The sequence below is a fragment of the Onychostruthus taczanowskii genome, unplaced genomic scaffold (genome assembly GCF_017590055.1).
Source record: "Onychostruthus taczanowskii isolate IOZ18803 unplaced genomic scaffold, ASM1759005v1 scaffold5, whole genome shotgun sequence".
Lineage (NCBI taxonomy): Eukaryota > Metazoa > Chordata > Aves > Passeriformes > Passeridae > Onychostruthus > Onychostruthus taczanowskii.
Window position 1 is genome coordinate 1425452 of NW_024502568.1, and position 26296 is coordinate 1451747.

Sequence of the window (26296 nt, forward strand, 5' to 3'; positions counted from 1 at the left end):
TTGCCTATGTGTAGGACATGACTGAGAACTGTGTCTGCATACAATTCAACTCCAACTTGTTCTCCATTAACCTTGCTATGATTTGTTTTTTCTTCATCTGTACAGTTCATGATTTCTCAATAATCATTGAACTCAATTACTAAATCCAAGAAACATTGAAAATGTTTAGTTTTTAGCTTTAGGGCAATATGGAAAGAGACATGCTTATAAAAATAAAAAAGATGGGCTGATTGTGAGGGAAGAGCATTGCTGCTACTACCAGAGGAGTGGTGCCAGTGCATTTGGGATGCCTTACCTTATCCCCTGGCTGTGGTCTCATAAGAGAGACTTGGTCATAGCCTCGTCGAACCAAAGCCCACAGTGCATCAAGCTTACCCTGCAATTAAAAAAAAGATACAAGATATTACCAAGAAATGTGGTAAAAATAGAGATTAAACAACAGGTGGGTTGGTACAGTTTTTCTGCATTAGGCTGTCTGCACTCTGGTCCTGTACCATGGCCTCTGTACACTTTATCTGGACAACCAGAAGAACCCCAGTGGGGCAATACCAAATCTGCAATGAGGATGACAGTAGATTAATGTGAACAATTCCAGAGGCACAATCAGACAGGTGTTACTTTAAAGCACTGATCTTACTTTAGGTGTTACAAAAGGCAGAACAAAAGTACAGTACAGATAGGAAGAGAACTGAAGCATGGATGAACAGCCAGAAGAATACCTGCCTAGGCAGGCTTTAAAATTCACAGATGCTTTCCAGAAACATTCAAGCACTGTTTAACTGATCTGTGAGTAAGCAGGGGATGGGGGAACTCATCCCACAAAGCACTGCTCTGGGACATGACCATAGATTCCCGGGATGAGCAGGGTATGCTGCAGCCTTGACTGTGCTAGCCCTCCAGCTTCCTTCTCTGCAAGCAGAGATAGCAGCTCTTCCCTGCCTTTAGGGTTGTGTGAGGATACATACATTAAGAGACATTGAAACACCAGATATTATAATGACATGGGAGAATTCAGGGTGAAAATATGGGGAGACTGAGTGACTTTCCCAAAAACCAAACACTACTGTCTTGTGGTTGAACTAAGGGGAAACAGATCTGGATCCCAACCCAAGCCCTTAGCCACAATGCAAAGTAAGGACAGTGCCCTTGATCTGATCCTCTTCTATGCTGCCTTGAGATGGCAGAAAACAGCATCTGCCCTCTCTAAGGTTCAAGGGATCTGCTGTTGCACCCCAGGCAAGAGAACCCGAAAAGACAGTGTGAGTTGAGGAAAGGAAGATCTCTGCTCGTGCCCTCTACTCTTCTCAAAAAATTATGGCAACACAGTGCCAAGTGAAATACACATTCCAAAACCAGGCAAAGGTGAGGATTAATGGCCACTTTTCTAAATAGACTGTCTCAGCTCTGCTGAAAGAAAGGCTGTGCCTTAAGAAAATGGGATATGCTATCTTAGGTGACATGAGAGACTTGCTAAAATGGAGGGTCAGACACATTACCTTGATTGGAGTGTACCATTTTCGCTGGGAAGGTGGTTTTCTCACATGGGGCTTCTTTGGCTTGGGTTCCCATGGCTCATACTCCTGTTCTGGCAGCTTAATAATAGCATTTTTGGGTTTCTCCAATTTTGCTCCTTCCTCTGTTGATCCTTTGTCTCCCCATCGCACCTGGTGTCAGGAGAGCACGCTGTAAGGAGACACTTCAGCAGTCCCCACCAGCAGGTGGCTTCCAGAGATATTAATCTAGTTCCCATCAGATGTCCAAGTGCTACCAGAATTAAGTCAAATTTATGAAAGCACCAAACTCCTACCGTAATCAGAAATATACATTTAAGAATAAAACATTCTCATTCAAAAACTAGTGGAACTACTAGCCTTTGCACATTCCAGTAATCTAAGGTGTCGTGGGAATTCACAGATCCGGGGCAGATGAGAATCATTAAGGTTGGTAACAGCTCTAAGATGATTGAGTTAACCCAGCACCACTAAACCATATCTCAAGTGCCATATTGACACACATTTTCAACACTTCCAGGGATGGTGATTCCATCACTTCCCCAGACAGCCTGCTCCAACTCTCCTAATCACACTTTCAGTGAAGAAATTCTTCCCACTATCTAATATCTTAATATCTGATTTTGTTGTCTGACTTAGCTCAAGCAGAAAAGTGATTCTGCATTCAAGAACAATATGTGATCCACAGTGTCACAGTCAGCATACATTCTTAGTATCAAGGATAAAATTCTTCTAAGGAAAATGCAATCCTTCATCTCCAGTCTTACAGGAACTTGCTGAGAAGCTTCCCCTTTCATGGAAAACAGGCACTGCATAGACAGCACCCTCAAACAGAAAACCAGTGTAGCTTCGCCTGAATTTCTTCTGACAAGAGAACTGGTTGCAACTGCACCAAAGGGTTTGACTCACGAGATTAAAACTTCTTTTGCTGCTTATCTCATTTCTTAAACTGCAAATTTTCTCTGGCTCTTAATGCTAGATTCATTCAATTATTCATGCAAATGACAGCAGCTTGATGCCTGTTATTTGGACAGCAGGTGCGAATTAGGTACACAGGCCCTGATTAAATTCTGGTCTGCAGTCCTTGTCAAAAATCACATGAAAACACAGTGGAATTTTCAATTAAATGGGCTAGGGTTTATAATACTAAAGAATAAGCCAAATACCTCCATCCTCTTAATCCCACCAACACCTCGACCTCCGTAATAAGATGCATCCACGGTTGGCCACTTCTTCTTTGGCAATCCATCTTCATCATCTGAGTCCTGTGGGAAACACAGGGAGATACTAATGCTGCTTTCACATAAAAAGCATAAACTGTGGAAAACAGCTGAACATCCTATGGTCCAATCCTTGTATATCTGGCTTTGTGTATTATGCTTATTTGCTGACAAAACCCAAAAAAGCCTCTTGTCTCTGCAGCTGCAACTTTAACTGGGGAAGCCAGAGAAGATTGCCTATTCCTCTGTCCAGGCTGCTTTTATTTAATCAAATATGCATTGAGCTCCAAAATCTCAACTAATTTGTGAGGACAGGCAAAGTATAGATGAATTGTACATATATTGGCTTGCCACTGCTATGCAGAAAATGCAGTGATGAGTTAGCCCAGAGAAATAATTTCTTAATTGCACTTTTCGAACTTAATGTCATCTAACAGAGGAAAAAAAAGTGACCACTGTTGAGTTTTCTAACATGTGCATCAGACCCTTTTCTTATGGCAGCTGTAAACAGTTATTCTACACTATTTGATGCTTTGTGATTTGATGCTTTGTGAAGTCTGGCTCAAATTGTACAATTTGAGAAATAATTCAGACAGGAGCATCTCACAATTGTTAGGGAGATCAGAACCAGAGAAATCATCAAGAATTAAGTTTATTTTTCTAGAACATGTGAGACTCTGAATAAGGAATTAACTTCAGGTTCATTTTTCTCTTCTTGCCTAACTAAAAGCTGGCAAATGGTTCTGGTTCAACAAGCCTGGGAACACATCTCCAGCTCTATCATCTTGAGCCAAGAGATGTGACTGGGATTTCTCAGACTCCAGATCATTACATTAAGTCAAGACACCTGAAAGTCCCAGCCTGACACTCTCCAAGTACACACATAGCTGAGCAGAGGGCACAATATTCTCTTCATTCCTAAATAACTGTACCTCATGCTTATATGGAGACATGCATGCTATTCTTGGACTGGCCACTGCACAGTGCTCTCTGCTACTGTTCCTCAGTACAAGTATGCTTCTAGAAACACTACCTGAACTTATTTTTTAATTAAAAAAGAAAAAAAGATTAACTAAAAAGCCAAATACTATAGAGAGATGTACATTATTGTTACATCACTAGATGGCATTTTCACAAAATTGCCCTACGTGTTTCTACTGGAATGGAAAAGGAATTAAGAGCCCAAAAGACAATAATAGCTTTTTGAAACCATGCTTTAATTTTTGTTTTTATTTACCTCTTAGGTTATTCAGTGACATGTGGTCTCTCAGCTACAGTTCAATAGGTCAGTTCTTCCAACGTATTATTTAGTATGGCCAGGCAAGACCAGAGCTGACATTTGCATTAACCAGTAAGGGGAGTTTGAGTTTGGGATTTTTATTGCTATGGTTTGGCTTTTTGGTGTTTGTTTTACCTTTTTTTTTTTTTTTTTTTTTTTGTTCCTGTTATTTTGCTTTTATCCCAAATTGGGGAAATAAATATACAATGAAGGTATTGTGGTTTGGTGTTGGGTTTGGTGTTTTTTCAGTAAGCTTTTTTTTTTTTTGAGAGTACAACAAATACACAAATTTTATCCCATTGCATGCCAATCTAAACCAGTACCCAGTGAAGTGCCTCAGCGTTTTTAATTAATTTATATTTGATTTCACTGTGAATATGAGTACTATTTAAGATACTCTGCCTCTTCCATGCAATGTAACACAGATTTCAAGTGTTCATGTCTAACAGCTCTTACTGCTGGCAAGCCTGACTCCAGCAGGACAGAGCCAATAGTAACAGCTGGTACTTTTCCAGTTGATAAAGGATTTATACCAAATATCCCCTACACTGAACACACAGCAAAGCAACATTAACAGCCACCACATGGAAACCTAATGCTTGTGCTTTAGAACAAGTTTTACAAATCTATATTCAGTTTAATAGTAGCAATACCACACTGTATCAGCTGCAGGGCAGGTCACCATACCTAGGGAGCCTAATAGTAAATGTAATTAAATTCATCACACAGTTACAATTATTACAATGCATGATTATAACAACTCATACTGGATAAAGACAAGGCCAAGAAAAGGGATGGATAACATCTGTATTCTGTGTTATTCCTGGAGGCTTACATCAGTTCATTCCATTTGATTGCATTTAAAATTGCAAAGCATCTGGAACTTCTGCAGGGCTGTGATGCTCTCTGAAACCTCCTTCAAATGCAGCATGGCTGCAACTGCAGACTTTGTGATAGCACTAATCACATTAACCCCAGCACGAATTCTGGTGGGCATTCTGAAGTCAAATTGTCACAGTGCTGCTGCTCAGGACAAGTAGCAGGATCACATACACGCTAGTGGCGGCCTCTAGCAACCTCAAAACAGCAGCTGTGGTTGCCTCCCTACATTCATGCCAAGTTCCAGCAAGTTAACAGTAAACTATAAGCTTCTCTTGTGGGTTAGGCAAGTATTTTTCCATTATTTCATTGTCTATGCCTAGCAAAGAAATAAAGGCAGGCATAGGTTTTCTCTGGAGGTGCTTTCATTTACTACTATTATTTTCATGAAACTAGTATGGTGAAATTAAACTGAGGTCAGGGTCAGTGAGTTACTGTCCCCAAAAGAGAGAAATACAATCCTGCCTCAAACAGCTCAAAACCTAAATGGAGAAAGGCTAAATGTCCTTCCAAAGGTCACTCTACAGAAGAGCCACAGCCAAGGCAGGCTTTGTCTTCCCTCCTGTAGCAAAGCCACAAGAATGTGGCCTTTGCTGTCCTTTTTTCCAGCTGCCAGACTGTTCCTTACTACCAGTCTGGGATAAACTCCTTCTGAGAACAATGGCAGCTTTGCTGGAGGAGGGACGGCTGTCAGCACAGCTTGAGAAGCAGAGATTTGCTCACACACCTGTTTGATGCACAGCAGAAGGAACAAAATACCATAGGAACTGTTGGCCTGTGGATTTTTGAGTTATGCAACTGTTTTCACCCTGGATGGAAGCAGTTTTCCTCTATGCACATAAAGAGGCCAGAAGGCAGAAATAACTGTCCTGACCCAGAGCACTTCCTCTCACAACCTTTAAGGTGTCATTAAGACACCTACAGGGCTGACATTCCTGGGCAGCACGGCACACTAGGTGGCTGCAGGCGGTGCCACAGCTCAAAAATAACACACTTACAGGCTCCGGAGGCGGTGGTGGAGGTGGCTCCTTGATCACCTGCAATAAACAAATAAAGGAGAAATCTGAGACAATGGTAGGGTTCTTCCATCTCAATACTGTGTTCTTCCTGCTTTCTTGCCCGTGTCACAAATGAGTCACTCTGCTTCATTCCCCTCCATTCAATCCTCTCATTAGCTCCATTGAAAATGAACCCAGATGAGATGAAAAATACCACATAATTACCGAGTTAGTGTACAGATACTATCTCAGATCCGCAGCTCCTCTGAATAAATTAAAGAAACCCCAATGAACACAATGTAAAAAAACCCTCTTGTCTTTGAAGAGGATGGTAACAGCTTGTGCACACATTAGTAAATCAATTCCATTACACTTTTATGCAGCAGGTTTCAAAGCTCGTCTAAAGGAGGTCTTGATCCCTACAGAAACTTAAGTAACATCCATGAGCTTATTTAAAATTCTCATTCAAAAAGTAAAAATCACATAGGCCTTGAAACAATCAAAACCCCAGATGAGAGTAACTTCAACATACACTTTAAGCAAATTGTTGAATGAGGGCTTTATAAATGTGGCAGTTTTTTAAAGCAAGGTTAACCATCCACTCCAACACTTTAACTCTGTGCTTTGTCAGAAAATAGATGAAACCAAGTTAATAGAATTAAAAGACTGTACTTACCACTGTGCAGCAAAGGGGCCAAAACCACCACAGAAGAGCCAGAGCCAGCAGCAGAAAGAGAATCAGAAGAGCAATGAAAAGGATGGTCCCAGTCAGCTGCAAACAAGATGATTATTTCTGAGTTACCTTTCTGTGTCTCAAAGAAGGCAGGAGTCCTGAAGTTACACATTTAGAGTCAGCTTTTCCTCACTACAAGGTCTCAGGTAGATTGTGCAGTCAATCTGTGTTATCATTAGGATCACATCAGTGTCTGCAGTCACAAAAGCAGGGAAGCATCTCCTCTTTGCAGTTTATAGCCCACTAGATTCAAGAAGGTTAAACTTGTATACAGCCCATTCTGGACAAGTCCCCTACTACTGTCAGAATGGCATTGCAAACTACATGACCACAGACCCTCAGGAGTGCAGAGTAACCTTTCATTCCAGAGATGCAGAATATACAAATGCTGATATTCAAAGAATGGGAATGTTGGAGCTCACACCTTATGGGTACCTGTTCACATGTCACTATCATAGAACAGAGCACAACTTGCTCAGTGCATCAGCTCCCAGGCCTGCCTGTGTTGCCTCTTGACTCAAACCACTCACACAACCTTAGCCTAGGTGATTATGCAAATCAGTCAGTAATGCTGTTTGTCCATGGTATGCTTCTTAGGGCTGCTTTGACTATTTTAAAATGAGATACTGTAACCATTATTTTAAGCATTTCTGATTCTTATATCCACTGATCTCTCTGTAGAGAACAGTGAGACTCTGGGGATGCAGAGCTAAGGGTCTATACTTTCAAAACCAAAGTAAAATTTTCGTTAAAATTACTATAAACAAACAAACAAAAAAACCAAAACAAAAAAAAACCACCAAAACAAAAAAAACAACAAAAAAAAAACCAAACAAAAAATAAAAACCACAAAAAAATACCCCAAAAAACCCCCCAAAACACACACCAAAAAAAAAAGGCAAAAAAAAAAAAAAACCCAAAAAACCAAGTCTTAACGCTTGAAATTAGCTTTTCAGACCAACTGAGAATCAGAGAATCACAGCTCCATTTTTTTCTTTGTAAATCTTGATGGATCCTTTGCACTTGGAGCATTTAATGTTAGTGCATTCAGAAGAGATATTAATTCTCTATTGCTCTGATGACTACAGGAATCAGGTTTTCATATGCTGCTTGCTCCCTGCAGAACATACAGGGCACATGGCTTTTGGGAAGTAAACATTTGTTTCACATGGGCAGTGGCATGCTGAGACATGCCCTATCCTTAGACTGTACTGGCTTCTGGAATTATATTAATTTTGCTCTGATGTTTCAGCCATTTTGTTTTTTTTAATATACACTGGGAAATGAAACCTCTTGAATGGTAGAATTTCAAAATTTGAGAAGAGGTTCAATTCACCAGCAACAGAGATATCAGGGAACAGGAAAAACTTAGCAGGAAACTAGAGGAAAGCCCGGGGCTAGGAAGATATGAAAAGAGCTTGAAGAAAGGTCTGTCAATCAGGCTGAGGAAAGAGGAGTTGGCTAGAGAAGAAGCTGTAAGAGATTTTCAAAGGATAGGTGGAAGGATAAAGGGAAAGAAGCCAAATTCCAAAAGTGATTTCTATGTGATAAAGTCCATGAGATTCACCTTATTATATCTGAAACTTGCTCCATTTCCATGACACCAGAAACTGATGCTTAGTCCCTTCTTACAACAGGGATTTCCTTCACTGTTCTAGGTGCATTTGTTTTCCCCTCAGACAATGAGAAGACTGAGGGTGGAAAGCACCAGCTGGTAAGAGCATAGCAAAGTCTGAGTGAGACCCTGAATGACCGACTTAGGTGGTACCTAGTTCTCTCTCAGGCCAATTCCTAGAGCTGTCAGGACGGACACATCCAATATGGGACTAACAAAAACACAGCTCCTACTCCATGCTTTTAAACAGGTAACCCAGTGATCCCAGATCTGAGTCACAGCACATCCCTACGCTGCTCTGTGGCTTTTTGTTAATGATGCAACAAACCTACCCGTTTTAGGATATGCTGTTTGGCTCACCTTCATTTGGCCAGGGAGCAGCTGGATTGCTCCAAAATGTGCCAGACTCCTTGCCCAAACAAGTCCTGTTAGAGGACACAGTACCCAGCTGCAGTTCAGTGCTAAGCCCCTCTCTCTGTCCCTCCCATGGCCCCATGTACAACTAACTGGAAAGCAGATACTCGAAGAGAAATGAATTCTTAGTAAAGTCAGTTTGCTGAGAAAAGGGTAAAAATCAAGCAAAACTTTAAGAAATATTGCTGCACTCCTTAAAAACAAATCCAAGCACAGTAGCAATGCTGTACCACTGCTACTATTACTCCAAACACACATTACTTCCTTGATTTGTAGCCTTTGTTTCCAGGCATTGCTTTTCTTGTGCTAACTGTACATATAAATTGCTGAGAAATTTGCCAGCAGTAGCTCAGGAGCTGCTGGCAGCAAGAAGCTAAATAGTCTTCTTTTAATGATTTTAATGATACAAAGCTCCATAGTGAAGTTGGACTTTGAAAAGAAAACAGCAGACTTCATGCAGCTGAACAGAAATAAGCACAGGGATCACACAGAGGCTTTTGGATTATAGTGAAGATACTTACTGTACAGAAAAGACAGAAGGACCAGCTGGGGAGGAGAGCTGAGCAGGCCAGCTGACTGCCACCCACAGAAAAGGAAACAGGAGGGAAAAGGAAATGGAGGGAGTCTCTAAAACGAGAAGAGTGAAATGCATGAAATTAAGGCAAAGTTGGAAACAACTGCCAACATCCCTGCTTATGGGACATCACAGTATTTTTCTATCAGCTGCAAATCAGGCTTCCTGCCTCCTTCACATTCAATCGGCAAGAGGCTGGTAAAAAACTGTCAGATTGACAGGAGTGGAGATTGGATTCCTCTTTTTATCCTAAGGCTACCAAAAGGAAAAGCTTCCTCCATCCACGCTCTGGCCTTTAGGAGCCCTGGTTAGGGTTGACACTTCAGTCTTCATCAGAAATAGATTACATATGGGAAACTAAATGCACCAGTTAACACTTGTGTTTCACTGCAGACTTGAAAGGTTTTCTGTACCTGAGGTAAAAGAGTGGAATTAAATGTGAAAATCAGTCCTCAATATGGAAATTTTGGAAGAAAGTTTTAGCAAAAAAGAAATAATCACATAAAGAAACAAACACATCTCTGCTGTATTGTGTCCCTACAACCCAGAGTGTTCCAGCATTCTGCTGTGATATTTCCCATCTTCATTGCTGCAAACATCAGAAAATTAGATTTTCAAGTTCCAGTCGCCTCTATCTGCATTTCTGCCCTTCTGTTCTCCAGCTGTCAAAATGGCCAACAATGATTACAAACCAATATGACAGCATTTGGCATAGGCTATAAAAGTCCTTTTGACACTAATAACAATGATACAAACTGCTATCAGGTACTTCAGCCAACTTGGTTTATACCACAAGCACAAGGTCACATATTTAATTATTGTACTTGTTCACACCAGCCATGGGCACTGCTTATTTTTACCCCAAGGCAAGGAAGACAACTCTTTATCTATTAGTCCGTTTCCTAATTTTGTTTATTTGATTCTAAAAACCAGATTTTGATATAGGATCACTTCCAGCTGTGACACCCTGACACTCCATCTGGTCTTTCTGACCCCATGATGCAGGACAGACATCACTGTCCATTCTCTCTGTGGCCTTTCCAGATACAAGTCCTAACAGTTGTGCATTTCACCCCAGATCCCCTCAGGGACCCCAAGGCTCAACAGAGTGTTGCTCCCTGATGCTCCTTCGATCATTTTCTCAGGTCTCCTTCTGTTAAGATTCTAGTTTTGAGGATGGCTCTCCTGGGGTAGGAATGTGCAGGGTGCCTCTTATTTTAATTTTTTACTCAGAAAATCTATTATGATCTATCCACCACCAATAACAATTTGACCTTAAGTAGCCCTGGTTGTTTTCCCAACAGCTGCTGGGATCAGTCAGCAGCAGTGACACAGAAGCTGCAGAGAGGTCAGGCTCACTCAAGGAGGCTTTGCCTGAAGAACAACCATGTCTTTCCAAGGTCTCATGGTTCCTCTGTCAAGCCCCATTGGAATTACTTACACAATGTGTGCTGGTGATGCTGACAGAGCTGGAGATGAACGTTAGCCCGTTGTTCATGCTGACTTGTAGGAAAACCACCCTAGAGCACAAAACAGATATGTTTATTTTTAGTGTCATCTTCACAACCATTGTTACCTTTATTCTGTCTCTGTTTTAACCATTGGTTTATGAGCCTGCATGGATAATGGGTCCTGTTGAGTCAGGGCATTTTCATGGCCTCAGGCACTTACCTGCATTTTCCTCCCTGCTTACCCAGGAGCCAATCTTTTTATGTTACCTTAGTTGAGCTGGGACATATGCTTTTTATTAAAAAAACCCCATCCCACCTGGGGCAAAGGGCACCAGGACAGTGAGTCATAACAGAATGCCTCAGACAATAACAATGCTACTGTACATAGCACAAGAAACTTTAAGACTTTTTTATTTATTTAAAGAAACCCTTCTGTCAATGAATCAGAGTGTGTTTTTTTGTATCCAAGCAAATCCAGAACACCTGCATTGAGATCAAGAAGGGTAAAGACACTGAAATGCCAGTGAAATTCAAGAAGAATCTTCCCCAGGCATTCTTCAATATCAGAGAAGGGGCCCAGGGGAGAAAAAAAAAATTAAAGTAATAATAATAATACAAAAAAAAAAAAAGACAAAACCCCACCAAATTAATTTCCTTCACCTACAAATACAAAAGGCAAGAAAAGCATTCACCCATAGCCCCAGTACAGTATTTAAGCACCCACAAGATCACCTATGGAAAAGGCTGGGCATTGTGCCATTGTCCCAGAAGTCTACAGGATTAAAAAGGCTGAAAAATATCAACACTAGACACAGCAGAGCAAAATACAGGAAGCAACATATACAATAACAACACAGGAATTAAAATCAAGCATCTCCTTTCCATCAAAATTAAAAGTCTGTCTTGAATTTAATTATCTTTTGGGCTGAAACAACAGGATATAGGAAGAGAGGAGGAATCACCATTCTGTGATTCTATGATATAGGGCCATGGTCCAAGAAGACCTTTGGTTAATGTGCTGAAGACCCAATATTAAATAAAGCTATGTTGGCTCATACTAGGAAAGGATTTGGCACAAAGGAGATGGCTGCAATATGACATACACAAATTGGGCAAAATCCTCAAAATGACAGCTTCACCCAGAAGTCCACCCCCTCGACACATGCTGCAAAGCAATACTCACTGTCCAGCATCTTCTATCACTGGAGCAGGGCAAAGTAAGTATGTATCATGAACAAAAGTTGGCTTTTCATCTGAAAGGAAATGAGTATTACTCTCAGGGATGAAAAAGCTAAATTGTTTCAAGCAGGCCACCCCCTTGGGAAGTGCCAGCACCAACGACAGCCACAGATGAACTCTCTTAGCAAGTACCAGTACTCCCCAATGGTTCTGATTAGTAATCCAAGTACTAGAATAACCATTCAGGTTGATACCAATATGATGCTATCAGGCTAGAGATACCACAGCTAAGACTTGGATATTTATCTCTGTTCCTGACAGCAGTGATCAGCCATTTGGAATTCAGCAGTACAGAATACTTGGAGCAGTATTCATCATCTCTATCTGAAAATTATGTGCAACCTCTACTCACACTGAATAGTCTAACCCCTCAAGTTACTCAAGGGCTCAAAAGTTTAGGGTTCAATTTTTGTCTACCAATGTCCAAATACACACAGAAGAGAATCTAAGTCTGCACTGTCTGAGCCCAAGAAAAAAGGAGAGAGATGGGGTGGAGCTGAAATGGAAAAATAGTGAGGGGTGGGCTGGGGGAACCAAACCCAAGGGATGGTTGGTCATTTACAGGAAACAGGCAGAGAGGGGCCATGACTGATGTTATCATGAGGATCTGCTCTGCACCAGCTGCTTCTCCTGGACCCAACCTCCCCTCTGTGGCAGCATCATCTGTAAACAGCCCATGTTTATAAGGGTTTGGTGCAGGCAGGGTCCAGGGTCAAACACAAGGGCACACATCTTCCCACCTAAGGAGGAAGCATTCCACTGCTCCAAGATTCAGCAATGTTAATCCTGTCACTTTCAAAAGTCACATCCAGGAAGCCAAGTCCTATGAGTACAGACAGGAGGCCCAGCAGTAATCCTGCACTGCTGCTCCACCAAGGTGTAAGCTGAGGCACAAGAGCAGACACAGCACTCCAGTGACTATAGCTTAGCTCTGAATGGCCAGCAAACAACTGTGCTGCCAGCCTGGAGAAAGAGGGGTCTACAAGAGTCAAACCCAAGGGAATAAAGGGCCGATAAAGGCTGCCACCTTATTTATACTTTTGAGGCTTGTTTACTCTTTACATAGGAAAAAAGTTAACTCAAGCAACAACAGATGTAAGAGTTGTTCCTTCATGCTTCACCCACTTCAAGCACACCTGAAGACAGAATTCATTTCCCTTCCTTGGCAGAGATAAGAACATGGAAATCAGTGATATGTTTTAGGGAGGGGAAAAAAGGCATCACAGATCAGCATCTTATCACAAGATCTGTTGCAGACTTAACCCAAGGAAAAGAGCATGGATTTGGAATGGAATCAGAGTAGTTTTTCTCCTGTGTATTTCCAGGCCCAGGTGAGCACTCACTGTGTGAAGCCCAGTCAAGGTGCTAATGATTAGGGTCAGGGAAGAAAAAGCAAAAAGTCTAACTGATAAACCACAAAAAACAAATCCTGGTTAACGCATCTCTGTACGTGGAATAAATGCAAGACCACCAGAGCTGTCTGACTGCAGTATCAGCATAGACAACTGGGATGGGAAATGAAGGAGCAATTCATGTGTTCCCTCTTGTAAGTTAATTCACTGCCTGGGAAGGCACCAGTCTGGCCACGACAGCACATGAAAGCCTCTACTGTGCTCAGGCCACAAGGGCAGCACATATGAAATAGGAGCAGAGCTCCTCTCCCCACACCATATTTCACTCTGCCCAACACACACGACTTCTCAGGAATGAGACAGGACTGCTGAGAAACTGGACACTCCGTCTTTTTTTGGCCATTCTGTCCTTTGCCTAGCTGCTGAGACAGCAAACAAAAGACCCTGTTCAGCACAGCAATGACAGGGAGTTTCCATGTTACACAGTCATTGTGATGGGACCAGCAACTGGTGTCAGAGAGGAACAGAGTGCCTGGGAGGTCTGGCTTTATGGCAATTGTCTCTTGAACTGGTGACTAAAAACTGTGAAAATACCATCAGGGGACCAAGATGGCAATTATTTCTTTTTACTGCTGACATATAAGGGAATAGGAAGCAATTTTAAGTTTCCACCTGAAAACCTGATCCCCAGTCCTCTCTTGCTGCATGCAGCACCCACATGCATCACTACTACAGTGCTAAGATCACTAGAGCAGCATGTCCTGAGTAAGTGCTCACTACCCAATGCCCACAGGTCACTGCATTGAATAAGGATGAATTTCAAGCTTCTTTTAAGTGCACACCTCTACCCCAGCTCCCCCTCACATCTGCTGCAAGGACTCCCCTTAACACGGGTGAGAATTGGCCCGTGAGGTGACACAGCCACAGGGGTCACTGCAATCCTCCAGCCTGCAAACTTACTGATAGTAAGGCTGTCATTGAGCTTGAAGCTGCAGAGCACCTGGTCGATATTTCTTGCATGATAAAAGCCGTTGCCTCTTACCACAACTTGAAAGGATTCTGTAAGCAAAAATATAGATGATATATGATTTATTTATGAGAAATAATTCAAATACAGCTTTTCTGTTCAGAGTGACCTGAATTAAAACATGACAGTTGCTGTTCTCTGCCCTATGCCTGAAATAAAACATCCACTCCCTCTATTCAGCAGCAATGTCCAAGAGTGCTAGAGAGGCATTAGTGCTTCAGAGTCTTCTCTTTGTCTCAAGTCATCTCCCACAAGTGTAACACACAACTGCAATGCCTTAAAGGTGCCACAGCAAAACTAAGGCTGACTTGAGTGATGTCATCTCATGGTTCCATGGCTTTTGGGACAAACACCTTTGCTAACCACCCGTACCAGTCCTTCCTCCTAATCTTCAAGGCAGATGACACCAGGCTTTCAGCAGAGCTCTGTTCAGGCAGATGCTGACAAAAAGCTCTTCTCCCAAACCTCCTGTGACTCAAAGCTCTAACAACAAAACAGTTTGCTATTCTTCCCTCCCTTTTACTGTGCACAGATGAAGCCCAACACAGTAGAAGCCCCCTTTCTGCTAGGGTGAGCCTGAAATGCCAAACTAGGCACAAGATGCACCAGGAAGGAAAGTGGCAAGGGAAACTTCCCTCTAGGACACAAAAAGCCATTGTGGCTGCTACACTGATAACAGAGATAAGGTCTTTCATGCAGGCAGGTGGAGAGACAAGTTACAAATTTGCCCTGTCCCCAGGACACTTTTGAAACTCCCTTAGACACTGCACACAAGCAGCCAGCTGGCAGCTGAGATTGCTGGCACACAGCAAGGAAAAGCACTGAAGTTGCACTTTCACACATGAATTTCCTACTTGAACCAACCCCTCCACAGGGCTCTCACACCAGCCTCTGAGCAGCATTTGAGATCAGCCCAATATAAGGGGTATAACAGCACAACACAGCAATAATTATTCTTCAAGCTTCACATTGAAAAGTATGAATAAATTACATAATACTCCATTAGTAGTGAGTAAAACCACGAACAGGTCTACATGCATCATCATTTATACTCTGATGAGCATACTAAAAAGGAGAACAAAACAATGTTGGTAGGATTGAGGGGAGCTGTACATGAGTTTTAGTGATGTATGATTTGGCTTTTAGCAACATTCCGTACAAGGCACTACCATGCCATTTGTATGCTTTGGAGGAAGGACTCCTTATTGGATAACACTGCATGAGGCCCAAAGGTGGCTGGAATACATTCAGCCTCATCTGCCTGCACTTCTTTATCAAGCAAGGCAACCTAGCACAAAGACATGGAATGCTTTACTTTTCTGTACAAACAGTTTGTTTTTGTCAAAAACACTTTCACTCATTGCCATTACCACTGAACTGAGATCTAATGCAAGTCCAGGTGAATTGGACTGGGGCATTTACAAATTGCAATCATGCACTGGAAATCCACACTCTGGTTTTCATTGTGCTAACTTGCTCTAGAGCAGGGCTCTGAACTGACAAAAGCCACAAGTACATGGGAATCAAAGAAGGTATTTTGGGAGGAGAAAAAGAAAGTATCTACTGGAGCGCATTTTGAAATGAAACATGTGCTTAGGCACCTTGCTAAAGAAAAATTATAAAATTTGAGATCTCAATAAGCACACCAAGAGCCAAATACACAAATCCAGCATCAGAATTTGGCCTCTTTTTAATGGGAAGGGTTTTACATCCTGGTTCTCACTGGGGGTCATGAGCATTTCTTTAAACAAATGAAAATGTACTGTAGGGCAGATTCATCTGCTTCTTACTCCAATAAGAATCTTGAGTTACTCTTAGTCAGATTCATGCCTTGAGCCATTCCACATCTAACCCAGCTGCTATACTGAGAATTATGAGCATCCCTTTTTTTACCAGCAGAGCTGAGAGTCATGACCACCTCTGAGGGCAACTGGGCCTCTGCCCACCCACCAGAACCACCTGCCTGGGACCACACACTGGCAGACTTGCTTGTAACCAGCCCACATGTCAGTGGCACAGGATACCCAGCCAAGATGCTAATTTTTCCCCATCTCAATTTTATATTTCAAAAGAAGCTTGCTGAAACAAAATTGCACTTAAATTTTTCTTCCCCTTCTCATGAATTAATGGCCTTAAAAGGCAGCAATCAAAAAAGCTTAACTGGTGGCCGTTTCAGTGGCTTAAAAAAGATGCCACAAGTAAGAAAATTTCAACACAAGACACCCAAGGTAAAAGCTACATCTGGAAGTTTAGTCTTGTCAGGACAATTTACCTCTCCTGCCATTCTTTTCACTGTGACTGCCACTCTGCACAGTCAGTTGTGAACAAGTGATTGGGTAGTAACCTGTCCACCAACACAAGCTGAAAACATACCAGGGAGTGGTGAACAGCTGGTACTGGGTTTGCTGCCGCTGTTCAGCAGCCTGGCCCCTTGGTTGCTCTGGAGCATGAACACATTCTGGGTGATGCTCTCTTGAAATGGCTAATTCCATTTAATTTTGCACCCTGGCTCTGGCTGCGTCCTTTTCTTCCTTAGTTACTGTCAGATCGTGGATTGTAGCTTTTGACAAGACAGCGAAGGGAAAAAGGTCAGCACTGAAACAACCGGGCGGCGCTGGCAGCGAGATGGTAGGTTGGAGCTGGTGTGCACTGGCTGGGCTGTCGGCTCCGCTTCTCTGCCTCTGATGAGGAGCTGACTGCTTGCATCCACACCTGGTACTTGATGTGGCCAGTAGGATGCCACATCCAACAAAACCTTTCAATCACATCTACGTACCATAAGCATAATCAAAGCAATGATGCTGTCAAAGGGGATATGAGGCAACTCTGATTCTGCACTGATAGCCTGTTTACAGGCTGCATGTCTTGGTCACTTTAAATCAGAGGGAACAGGAAGGACCCAACTACACTGCTCCACACTGGGGACAATGAATTTGCAGGGTCAAAAAGCATTAAACATCAGATAGCTGTCACCATGTGACGAGATCAATTTGTAAGTGGGTTTGCCAGACAGCTTCGTCACAGAAAGCCAGAGTCCCAACTGGAATTGTCAACACATACAAATTGTTCCATTAGCATGTCACTAAACCTCTGGCAAGTCAAAACTGAAGCCAAGATCACAGCAATCACCAACACAGTAGTAACCATGAGAACACTTACAAGGAGTGGCTCAGACCCTGCTTTAAGCCCTGATTGTAACTTGTTTCCACTGAGCCACACAAAACCCTCACGATCACATAGCAAATCGTAAAAATTATTAGCAATGCTAAATAAAGGCTAAACCAATTATCACCTCCTCGCTCAGATAAGTTTCATACAAAAAGCGTGGACAGACACACATTTCAATGCTGTACATAGACAAGTATCTTTGCTGGAGAACGTGATAATATATTGCACTCTCTCCAAAAGTCCATTATTTTTCAATAATAATTTTGAAATGAAAATTTCTATTATGCATTTAAACAAACAAACACTCCTAACCTAAACGAGGAGGAATGGTGAATTTCTAGAAAATGTTATGTTCTAGTTTTCATCCAGCGAGTACATCTACCATGCAAGTGTATATATATATCTTGATGTAGGTTTCAGTGGCTATAGATCTGACACAATACATTATCAGTAATTACCTGAATTTAAAATGCATAAAAATTCTGACATAAATGCAAAAAACAGTGCAGTCTATGAAGTCCAAATGAAGCACATTAAAAAAATAAACCACATTACACAGAGTAGCACTATAGCTGTCCAGTGAACTGAACTCAAGATCTGGAATCACACTACCATGAAAAAGGTTGTTTATTCCCAGGAGATTCCTTCCAGGAGACAGTGGTGCACACAGCTATACAGATCAATCTCCAGCTATGCTGAAGTAAGTGGGATAATAAAGGATAATAAATCTAAGCACAAATGTAAATATTTGTAGCCTCATGCTGTAAAACCTCTTGCAGGAGGTAATTTCAGCTGTGGCTTGTGGGATGATGATAAATGCTATTGCAGGCCTGATTCTTAGTGCTCAAGGCTTTAATACTTTAAATGCAATGGTATACAAAGAGTGTACATCATGTGGAGCTGCAGCTCTGGCCTCCTCCCATTTTCAAGCTCCCTGCTGCTACAAACAAACCTTCAAGCACGTGGAGATTGGGCAAAACTTCACGATGTGCCAGCCCTTGCTTGGTCAGCAGGGACAGAGCAAACCTCAGAACTCAAGGGAAAGAAGCGCCGATATCTTGCAGAATCAGCAGCACCACCCAGAAACTGATTCTCCCCAATTTATATTGGCCTTGTTTGAAAGCCACAAAGACAGTGAAAAATTCTACAGATCCAAGTACAGTAACAATATTGTTTGAGGTTTTTTTCTTTTTTAAGGGCAAACTATTTTTAAAGTGTACTTGTGGAATTTTAATCACATTTGTCAAACTTTTTACCTAGCAAGCTTAGCAAAAAATGAAGTGGTTTGAACACATTATCCTTTGGAAAAGAAATTTACTCTTTTTGCTGAAATATATTCATTTTGTTGAAAGAATTTTTTTTCTTGAGAATTTATTTTCTCAAATGCTCCATTAAAATATTTTCAACATTCCATCTGAAAAACATTGTTTCTAGTTCAACCTTCCCATATTCCTAACATTGTCCCAAACAATTTCAAGAATAGTACTAAAATCCCTCCTATTGGAACACTCACATTTTTATGTAGCTAAAGACATTTTTGTTGCACAGGACGGCTTGTAATAAGCTTTGCACAAAAAAATTGTCAGGTATGCAATAACTAAGCCAAAATATGAAAGCATCATCATGAAATAAAAAGCTTTAAATGTCAAAGCTTTAAAACTGTTTTCTACTCCACTCCACAACATTTTTAAAAGTAAAATCATTGCTTTAAATTTTCTACATATGAGACTTTACATCTAGTCCACAATAATATGCTTAGGAATAATTCAAGAGACACAAGGATGCTTCATGTTAAATTGAAATATTCAGGGTAAGACCATATTGTGATTGACATGTGGAAATGAAGAGTGAACAATTTTTCTTCTGTGATACTAAATTTTTTCTGAGTTTCATATTTTATCTGTTTTCAAGGTCAGCTTTCATGCATCATTGCCATTTTTATGTGCTCCTTTTTGCAGTGTAAAAGGAAATGAACAGAAGCCACTAACACTAGAGCTAAATAACCATGCTGAAAAACTGTACCTTCCAGCAAACTTATGGTGTCACTCTTACTCTGCTGCAATAGCCTCTAAAGCAGAAAAAAAACTCAAGAGAATTGCTAACATAAACCAGAACAAATCCAAGTTAAATATACTAGACATTAAAGGCATGAAATTATCAACAGCTCCTCTGGGTATCCTCCATGTTTACCATAAAGAATAATGATTCTTTCAAATAAGTAAAACATTAGCATTTTGGAAAACACAAGAGGTAATTTGGCCTATGCAGCAAATTATATTTGGTTCAATAAACCTTAAATTTCTGTAAACGTTTTGCAAAGTCTTGTTCTAACTGCTGACAAGTCCCAGCAGATGCCAGGAATGCAATCTTTCCAGAAATTTGTGAGATATTGCCTTCAGACCCTGAAACACCACTGCCAGTCTGGCTTTACATTACTTTCCCCTCTCTCTCTCTGATTTTTTAAAAAATTGTATCCTCAGTTGTTCAGTTTTGTTGCCTCCCCTGAAACACCACTGCCAGTCTGGCTTTACATTACTTTTCCCTGTCTCTCTCTCTGATTTTTTAAAAAATGGTATCCTCAATTGTTCAGTTTTGTTGCCTTTGTCAGCTCTCCAAGCTGGTACTCAGCCACAGCAGCTACATGTTTATGGTCAGAATGTTTTTCTCAAGATAAGAAGGAACATGTAGGGCTTTAGCCATGGCCTGAAAGGATGCCTGGACACATCCACAGGCTTCAGCTCCAGTACCACTTTAGGTAGCTACTGACATTTCATCAGTGTCATTCATTTGCCTTTACACACTGTTCTTGTGGAAACTTACCTCCTGCACAAACACTGGATGGTTCAGCTGCCAGGATCTCAATGCAAGACTTCTTCAGAATCTGAAAGATTTAGATAAGGGCATTTTTTTGTAACCATTTTCATCTATGCTTTATTAATGCAGGGAAAGGCACCTTTTACTGTGTTTCAGAACATCCAACTTACTGAATCAATGGTTCCTCTTAGGGCATAAAAGCCTCCTTTAACTGGAAAAACATGATCGATGCTGTCAGCAATCGTTGACAGCTGCAAAGAAAGACAATCATAAATCATGAGGAAAACAAAATTACAGTGAACAAAACTGGGCCCTTTCATACTTGCTAAAAGACATCACAGTGACACGAAATGATTTGTGCCCCAAGTGATTAAATAAATGCCTTCATCTGATGCTGTCCCTTGTGCAGTAGTATAACAGAAAAACACAAGAGAAAACAAGCAAGTTACCTGAGTTTCATTGAAATCTTTCACTCCAACACAATAAACAATAGCTCCAAAGCTTCTGGCTCTGTTGGCCTAAAAAACCCAAGAAGTGCCGTTAAGTGCAAAGCCATATCATCAGTGGAGTCAGCAGTAAATGTGTACAGGTGTTGGAGTTCTGGGTGACATAAAATAGTTTGGATAAAGATAAAAGTGACTTACTTCTTGTTCTGCATAATAAAACTGAGCGTCTTGCAACTCGCCGTCCGTCAGGGCAATGATCACACTGGCGGTCCGAACTCCTGCGTGGAGGACAGTCAACAACAGATTGCACACACATGGCACAAGATTCAGCAGTGGAAGAAACGTCTGGAGTGAGGCAATCCTTTTTACTGACAAATAAATACAAACGCCTAAGGCCAGACTCTCAGGCTGGTGTGCATGGACTTGGTGAGGCACCAGCTGAAGGCCAGATGCAAAGCCTGCAGCGAGCCAAAACCTGAGCACTTCACACCACAAGCATCACTGCACGGGGAGCGCTGCTCTAGCAAGGTCCACACACCAACTCTTCTGTTCTGAGTAAAACAGAGCGGCTACCAAGACTACAGACAGAGCTTGCACGTGGAGAACTGACAAAATGGGTTCGCAGAGAAGGAGAGGTTTCCTCTCTTCTCTTGACCAACTTGTCTCTGCATAAACATTGTCCAGAGACTATGGTAAGAGATACTTCTGCAAAAGGATCTTTCCTGCCATCCTACCTTCCCCTCCAGCAGGCTCTGAAACCCCACTGAACATGGCATGAAATGAGCTTCTGCAGGGAGGTCAGTCCTACAGCTCTCCAGCAACAAGAACTTCCAGTGAAAATCATAGGGATTCTGAGCACATGAAAACCTTAAGGTCAGGTTCATTATGAAAAAATCATGTATTGTGATACATTTCATATCCCATCTAAACTTAAGTGAAAAGGTTGCACAGACTGCAGAGATTTATATATGTAGTGCAGTATAGAATACAATGCTACCTAGAAAAATGCAACTTGTTAACAAAATTAAACCAAATTAACATGCAATCTATGGTTCCACCAACCATTCTGAGCCCATAGTTCTTCAGCAAAGTAACAAATACACATACCTGTTACTTTCAGGCAAGTATTTGTTATTTTTTCAAAATAATCTGTTACAATTTCAAGTGTCTTCCTCCATACTGTCTGAAATCACAGACTGATTAGTTCTGACAGGTTTCTTATGCCATGCAGTCCTTCCCATGTCATGTCAGACAGAGACATAAATCTTAAAAAAATGACCTGCAACTTGGGGGACAAAAAATAGCTTGAATTATTTTTTTGTTTTTGGTTTGGTTTTTGGTTTTTTTTTTTTGTTTGTTTTTTTTTGTTTGTTTTTTGTTTTTTGGGGTTTTTTTTTGTGCTCAGAACCCTTGAAAGATACTGGGGAAAAAAAAAATTGAGATCTTATTTCGTTTTCTTTTCAATGCTTGTTTCTTCCCTGTTAGTTTAGCTTCTAAATCCAGATCTCATCTACTCTTTCTACTTCCTAATTCAATTTACAGACTACTTGATTAGCTCTTAGGTATATGCTAGGAAGTAGTATTGTTTTCAGTTGGACACTTCAGTACTCCTGATTTTACTGGCAGAAATGCTGCAACACTGTGCAGAGCTGCTGCTCCTACATTCACAGCCTCTTTTAACTAAAAGGCACCAACCTGTTCCTCCATCTTCCTAACAGACCATTAGCCCACAAATGAGAACAACCTCACACCAGGGTATGAACTAAGTAAGTCTTGTTAACTAACTAGGTCTTCTTTTGGCACAGACAAAAACCACAAACATTTTCCTCTCAAAATTTAGTGAAAATGCACATTTTAGCAACTCCGAATCTGAACACAAATCATTCACATTGATGCAAAACTCTCATTGACACCTGCACTAGTGAGAACAAGGATGTGGGACCACAAAGCAGAGAGGTCTGAGTGCATCAGGATAGAAAGGACCAGGAAAATGTGGGAATTCCTGTCTCCTGGGTGCAAGATGGGCAGCTCCAGCTGCTATGTTTGGTCTGCATTCTGCAATGGTCAGATCTGAGATCATACTGGTCTTCTCTGATCTCAACAAACCATGAATCACCCATTTAGGAGTAGGGCTGCAGTCAAAATGGAATGTGGTGTTGCACAACACCCCTCCTTCTCCAGTACTTCTGTCAGCGAGTTTACTGCAGGTCACAAAAAGAACCCAAATCCCTGTCTTGTCAATGCAGAAATCAACACAGACACTGCACAGCACATACCTCCATAGGTCTCATGGTAAATTTGCTCATTTGCCTGCAATGAAGTGTAGAACATGGTTAGCTGTAAGAATACCAGCAGGAAGCAAGCAAAGTTTCTAGGTGTAAAACAAAGAAAGTAGGTGCTGTGATGTGTACCCTTTTAAATCCTTCATGCATGAACGTGTCTCCTCCAGGCAATTCTTCCTTAAGAATGTTGAGCCCTCGTCTTATGGCTTCCCTTTGGATTGAAAAAAACCAAACACAAATAAACATCAAAAAAATAAAAATCCCAGGAGAACATTTTATTAGAAGTTTGTTTTTTTTTTCTTTTGTTGAGATATTCCTGTACCACAGCTAGATTATGCAGCCTGTCAATCAACTGCAGAGTGCATACATATCAGCTGGAACACTGGCTGAACCAAGATTTTTTTCAAAGTCCACAATTTATCACCCAAACACCCATGGGGGCACAAAACCAGACACAGGGTACAGCATTATGGTAACATATTTTAGAGATGGAATTCTGTCCCTCCTCCCTCATTCTTGTATATTCTCAGCCAGGATAAGATTGAATTAAAGCCAATGCCAGATATTAAACTTTAACAAACCGCAGAACAAAACAGAGTTTAAAAGCTCATGACCCTGTCACAAAATTGGGACAAATTAAAACTTTGTACTGAATCAGTCATCAGGACAGTCTGAATTGGGATTTTTCCATTTTAAAGACAGAGGCCAAAAGATAGGAGAAGAGGATGGGAATGAGGAGAATTTCCTATCCTAGACCAGGGACTCATCAACCTTCCTGGGGCATAGATTACTCCTGGACACAGAAGCATTTGCATGTCATAACCCTGTTGCATATTCTTACTCCCCAAATACCTATTAACCAAGAAGACTGTTCAGGAACATTAATAATTTAATTGATCACTGACCACCAAAAGACCCTGACCCTTGACAAGGATTTTCGTTACATAAATGGAACACAAGGCACAAATATTCAACAGATAAGACACAGGCAGTTCAAACATCAGCACCAGATACCCTGGGGCAGCCTTTAAGACAATAGTGAGAACCTTTCTAAACTCCATTTTGCAACTGGGTATTTTAGGTGGCACAATGACAATTACAAGGAATACAGGAGGCTATATGGGATGAAGGTAAAAATCAGGAGCTTGTATTGGGGATGTTCTTAGTGCAAAAAGTACATTTTTCTCTTTTGAAGTATAAAATGAGCAGAAAAGGCACACTGTGATCTGTACAGAGAACAGGATTTTAGGACAGAGAACACCCTAATACCATGTTCAACAAATTGACAGAGGGTTCCTCTCTACTTTCTACCTTGCAAAGAGCAAATTCACCCAGAGAAAAGTAAACAAGTTTGAGCTCTGCCACCAAGATACATGACGGAGACCTGAAACAAAACTCAGGGGAGCCAGCAGAAATTCAAGAACCCTGCAGGGTATTTGGCTTAGGATGAGTCCCTGGAGTACAAAGTTGAGGGAGTAGCTGTTCTTCCTGCTCCAGAGCCCCCATTATTTATAGGGTGACCTGTACTACTGAGGCCCTCTCACACAGACAGCAGCAGCAAAAGTGAAGGCTTTAAGCTGAAATGGGAGAAAATACTTGGAACCACCCCAATGACAGGAATTTGTATATGTAGAGAAAAAAAAAACCAACAAACTTTCTAGGGGGAGGGGGTTTTTGTCTTGAGGCTGTTTTCAGTGGCGGTTTGGGAGTTTTTATTCATTTGTTTTTTAAAGAAAGAAAATTTGTTTGTGAATCTGGCAACCAGAATCTTGCTCCACATTTTTTCTTACAAAGACTGTCACTTGGCTTTGCAAACCACCTCTGGCATGGGTGCTGTTTGCAGGCAGCCCAGGAGAGAGGTGCCACAGCCTGGTGAGGTCCTGCTCCAGCACTGGGGACAACCAGCTGCTGGTGTAAAGGTCAGGGCTTTGAGTCCCTTCCAAGGGCACTGGGGATCTCTCATACGCTCCTCCGCTCACCAGGTCAGGGTCTGAGATCTCTTCCACAAAAACTGTCCTTATTTGGGTAGCTGGGGATAGCAAGTATGTACCTGGATCCTCAACTGGAAATGCAATTTCTCCCTGAAACACCACAGCAAAGAGCCCAGTGCTGCCTTCCTCTTACAAAGCTGAAAAGAAAATTGAAGTGGGACATCCAAAGGCCTTCTAAACCTTCCTCCAGCTGGGAATGGAGGAGAGGATTTCAGCTGGTGCCACACAAGGACCAAGACAGACCTCCAAACTCTGGGTGTGGGGCCATGTGCTGCGTGAGAGAAGGGATAGAGGGAATTTCTGGAGGAGTGCTGTGGGAGGTACTTGCCTGTTCTCTGTTAGTTTCATGATCGTAGTGCCTCGTGAGGAGAAAACAATGAAAGACATCCGCAACATTGGACTGAAAGAGAGGAACAAGCCAGATCCACGTCACACTTGTCACTTCAGCAGAAATTCATTTGCTAATAAGCACTAAATAAAAAATAAATCATGTACAGGAAATTAAAGTATCATTTTAAAAAACCTTTACCTTATGAATTTCTCAGCTAGGCTTTCCACAAAGGAGTAAATCTCAGTCCAATGATTTTTGACGCTTCCAGATCTGCATACAAAACATAACTGATTACATTAAGCTTTTTTTGCAGTGAAATTCCTTGTTCCACTTTGAATTTTAAGCCTGGCCTGCTCCAGAGGTGGTTAGGGACACAAATTACACAGAGTTGTGTTGAAAGCTGTAATAAGAACCATGACAAAACCCACTGACTCTAAGACAAGCAGTAAGAGGTCTGAAATGGTTTACCAGAAGATTTTGAAAGAAACTCAGTAATCCTTCCATTTGCTTTTGTTCCTTTCATAGCATAAAATATAAATATTTTCTTCAAGTTTAATTAATTTCATTTGACTTCCTTAAATTATCTGCTATCAGATTATTTGCTTTCCTAGAGCACAGCTCTGCCCTTGCACCGCACAATGTCTTGACTGATCTTCTGTTCTCCCAGAATGCATGGGAGAATGTTTCCACGAATTACTGTTTGTTTCAAAAGATAAAGCAGTACTCTTGCCTAATTTGCTGGAGTAATGCTCTGGGCAGTCAAGCCCTGGCTCCCTTATGGATTCCTTGTGAAAACTTGGATAACTTAGTTACATGCAGAAGACTTACATGTCCAAGCTGCCACTTCCATTATATAAAACTACATTACTGGCACTCCCTGGCTTTTTTCTGCCAAATCCAAGCAGGGACCCCCACAGTCTGATGGGACTGAGACCTCAAACAGAGCCTTGCACACAGCAACCCCACAATAAA

General features: G+C 41.4%; 1 protein-coding gene across 1 annotated transcript in view; it reads right to left on the minus strand.

Moving 5' to 3' along the window:
* Positions 1–26296, minus strand: part of ANTXRL (ANTXR like) — a 56893-nt gene that overhangs the window by 19331 nt on the left and 11266 nt on the right. The window contains exons 2-17 of the mRNA XM_041415647.1: positions 25523–25594; positions 25322–25393; positions 23132–23213; positions 22997–23030; positions 20919–20998; positions 20724–20792; positions 20445–20525; positions 20281–20341; positions 14226–14324; positions 11858–11927; positions 10665–10743; positions 6564–6659; positions 5888–5926; positions 2678–2776; positions 1497–1664; positions 296–376 (exon numbers count right to left, since the gene is read on the minus strand). Coding sequence (XP_041271581.1) covers positions 296–376; positions 1497–1664; positions 2678–2776; positions 5888–5926; positions 6564–6659; positions 10665–10743; positions 11858–11927; positions 14226–14324; positions 20281–20341; positions 20445–20525; positions 20724–20792; positions 20919–20998; positions 22997–23030; positions 23132–23213; positions 25322–25393; positions 25523–25594 — 1282 coding nt within the window. The remainder of the gene's footprint in view (positions 1–295; positions 377–1496; positions 1665–2677; positions 2777–5887; positions 5927–6563; positions 6660–10664; positions 10744–11857; positions 11928–14225; positions 14325–20280; positions 20342–20444; positions 20526–20723; positions 20793–20918; positions 20999–22996; positions 23031–23131; positions 23214–25321; positions 25394–25522; positions 25595–26296) is intronic.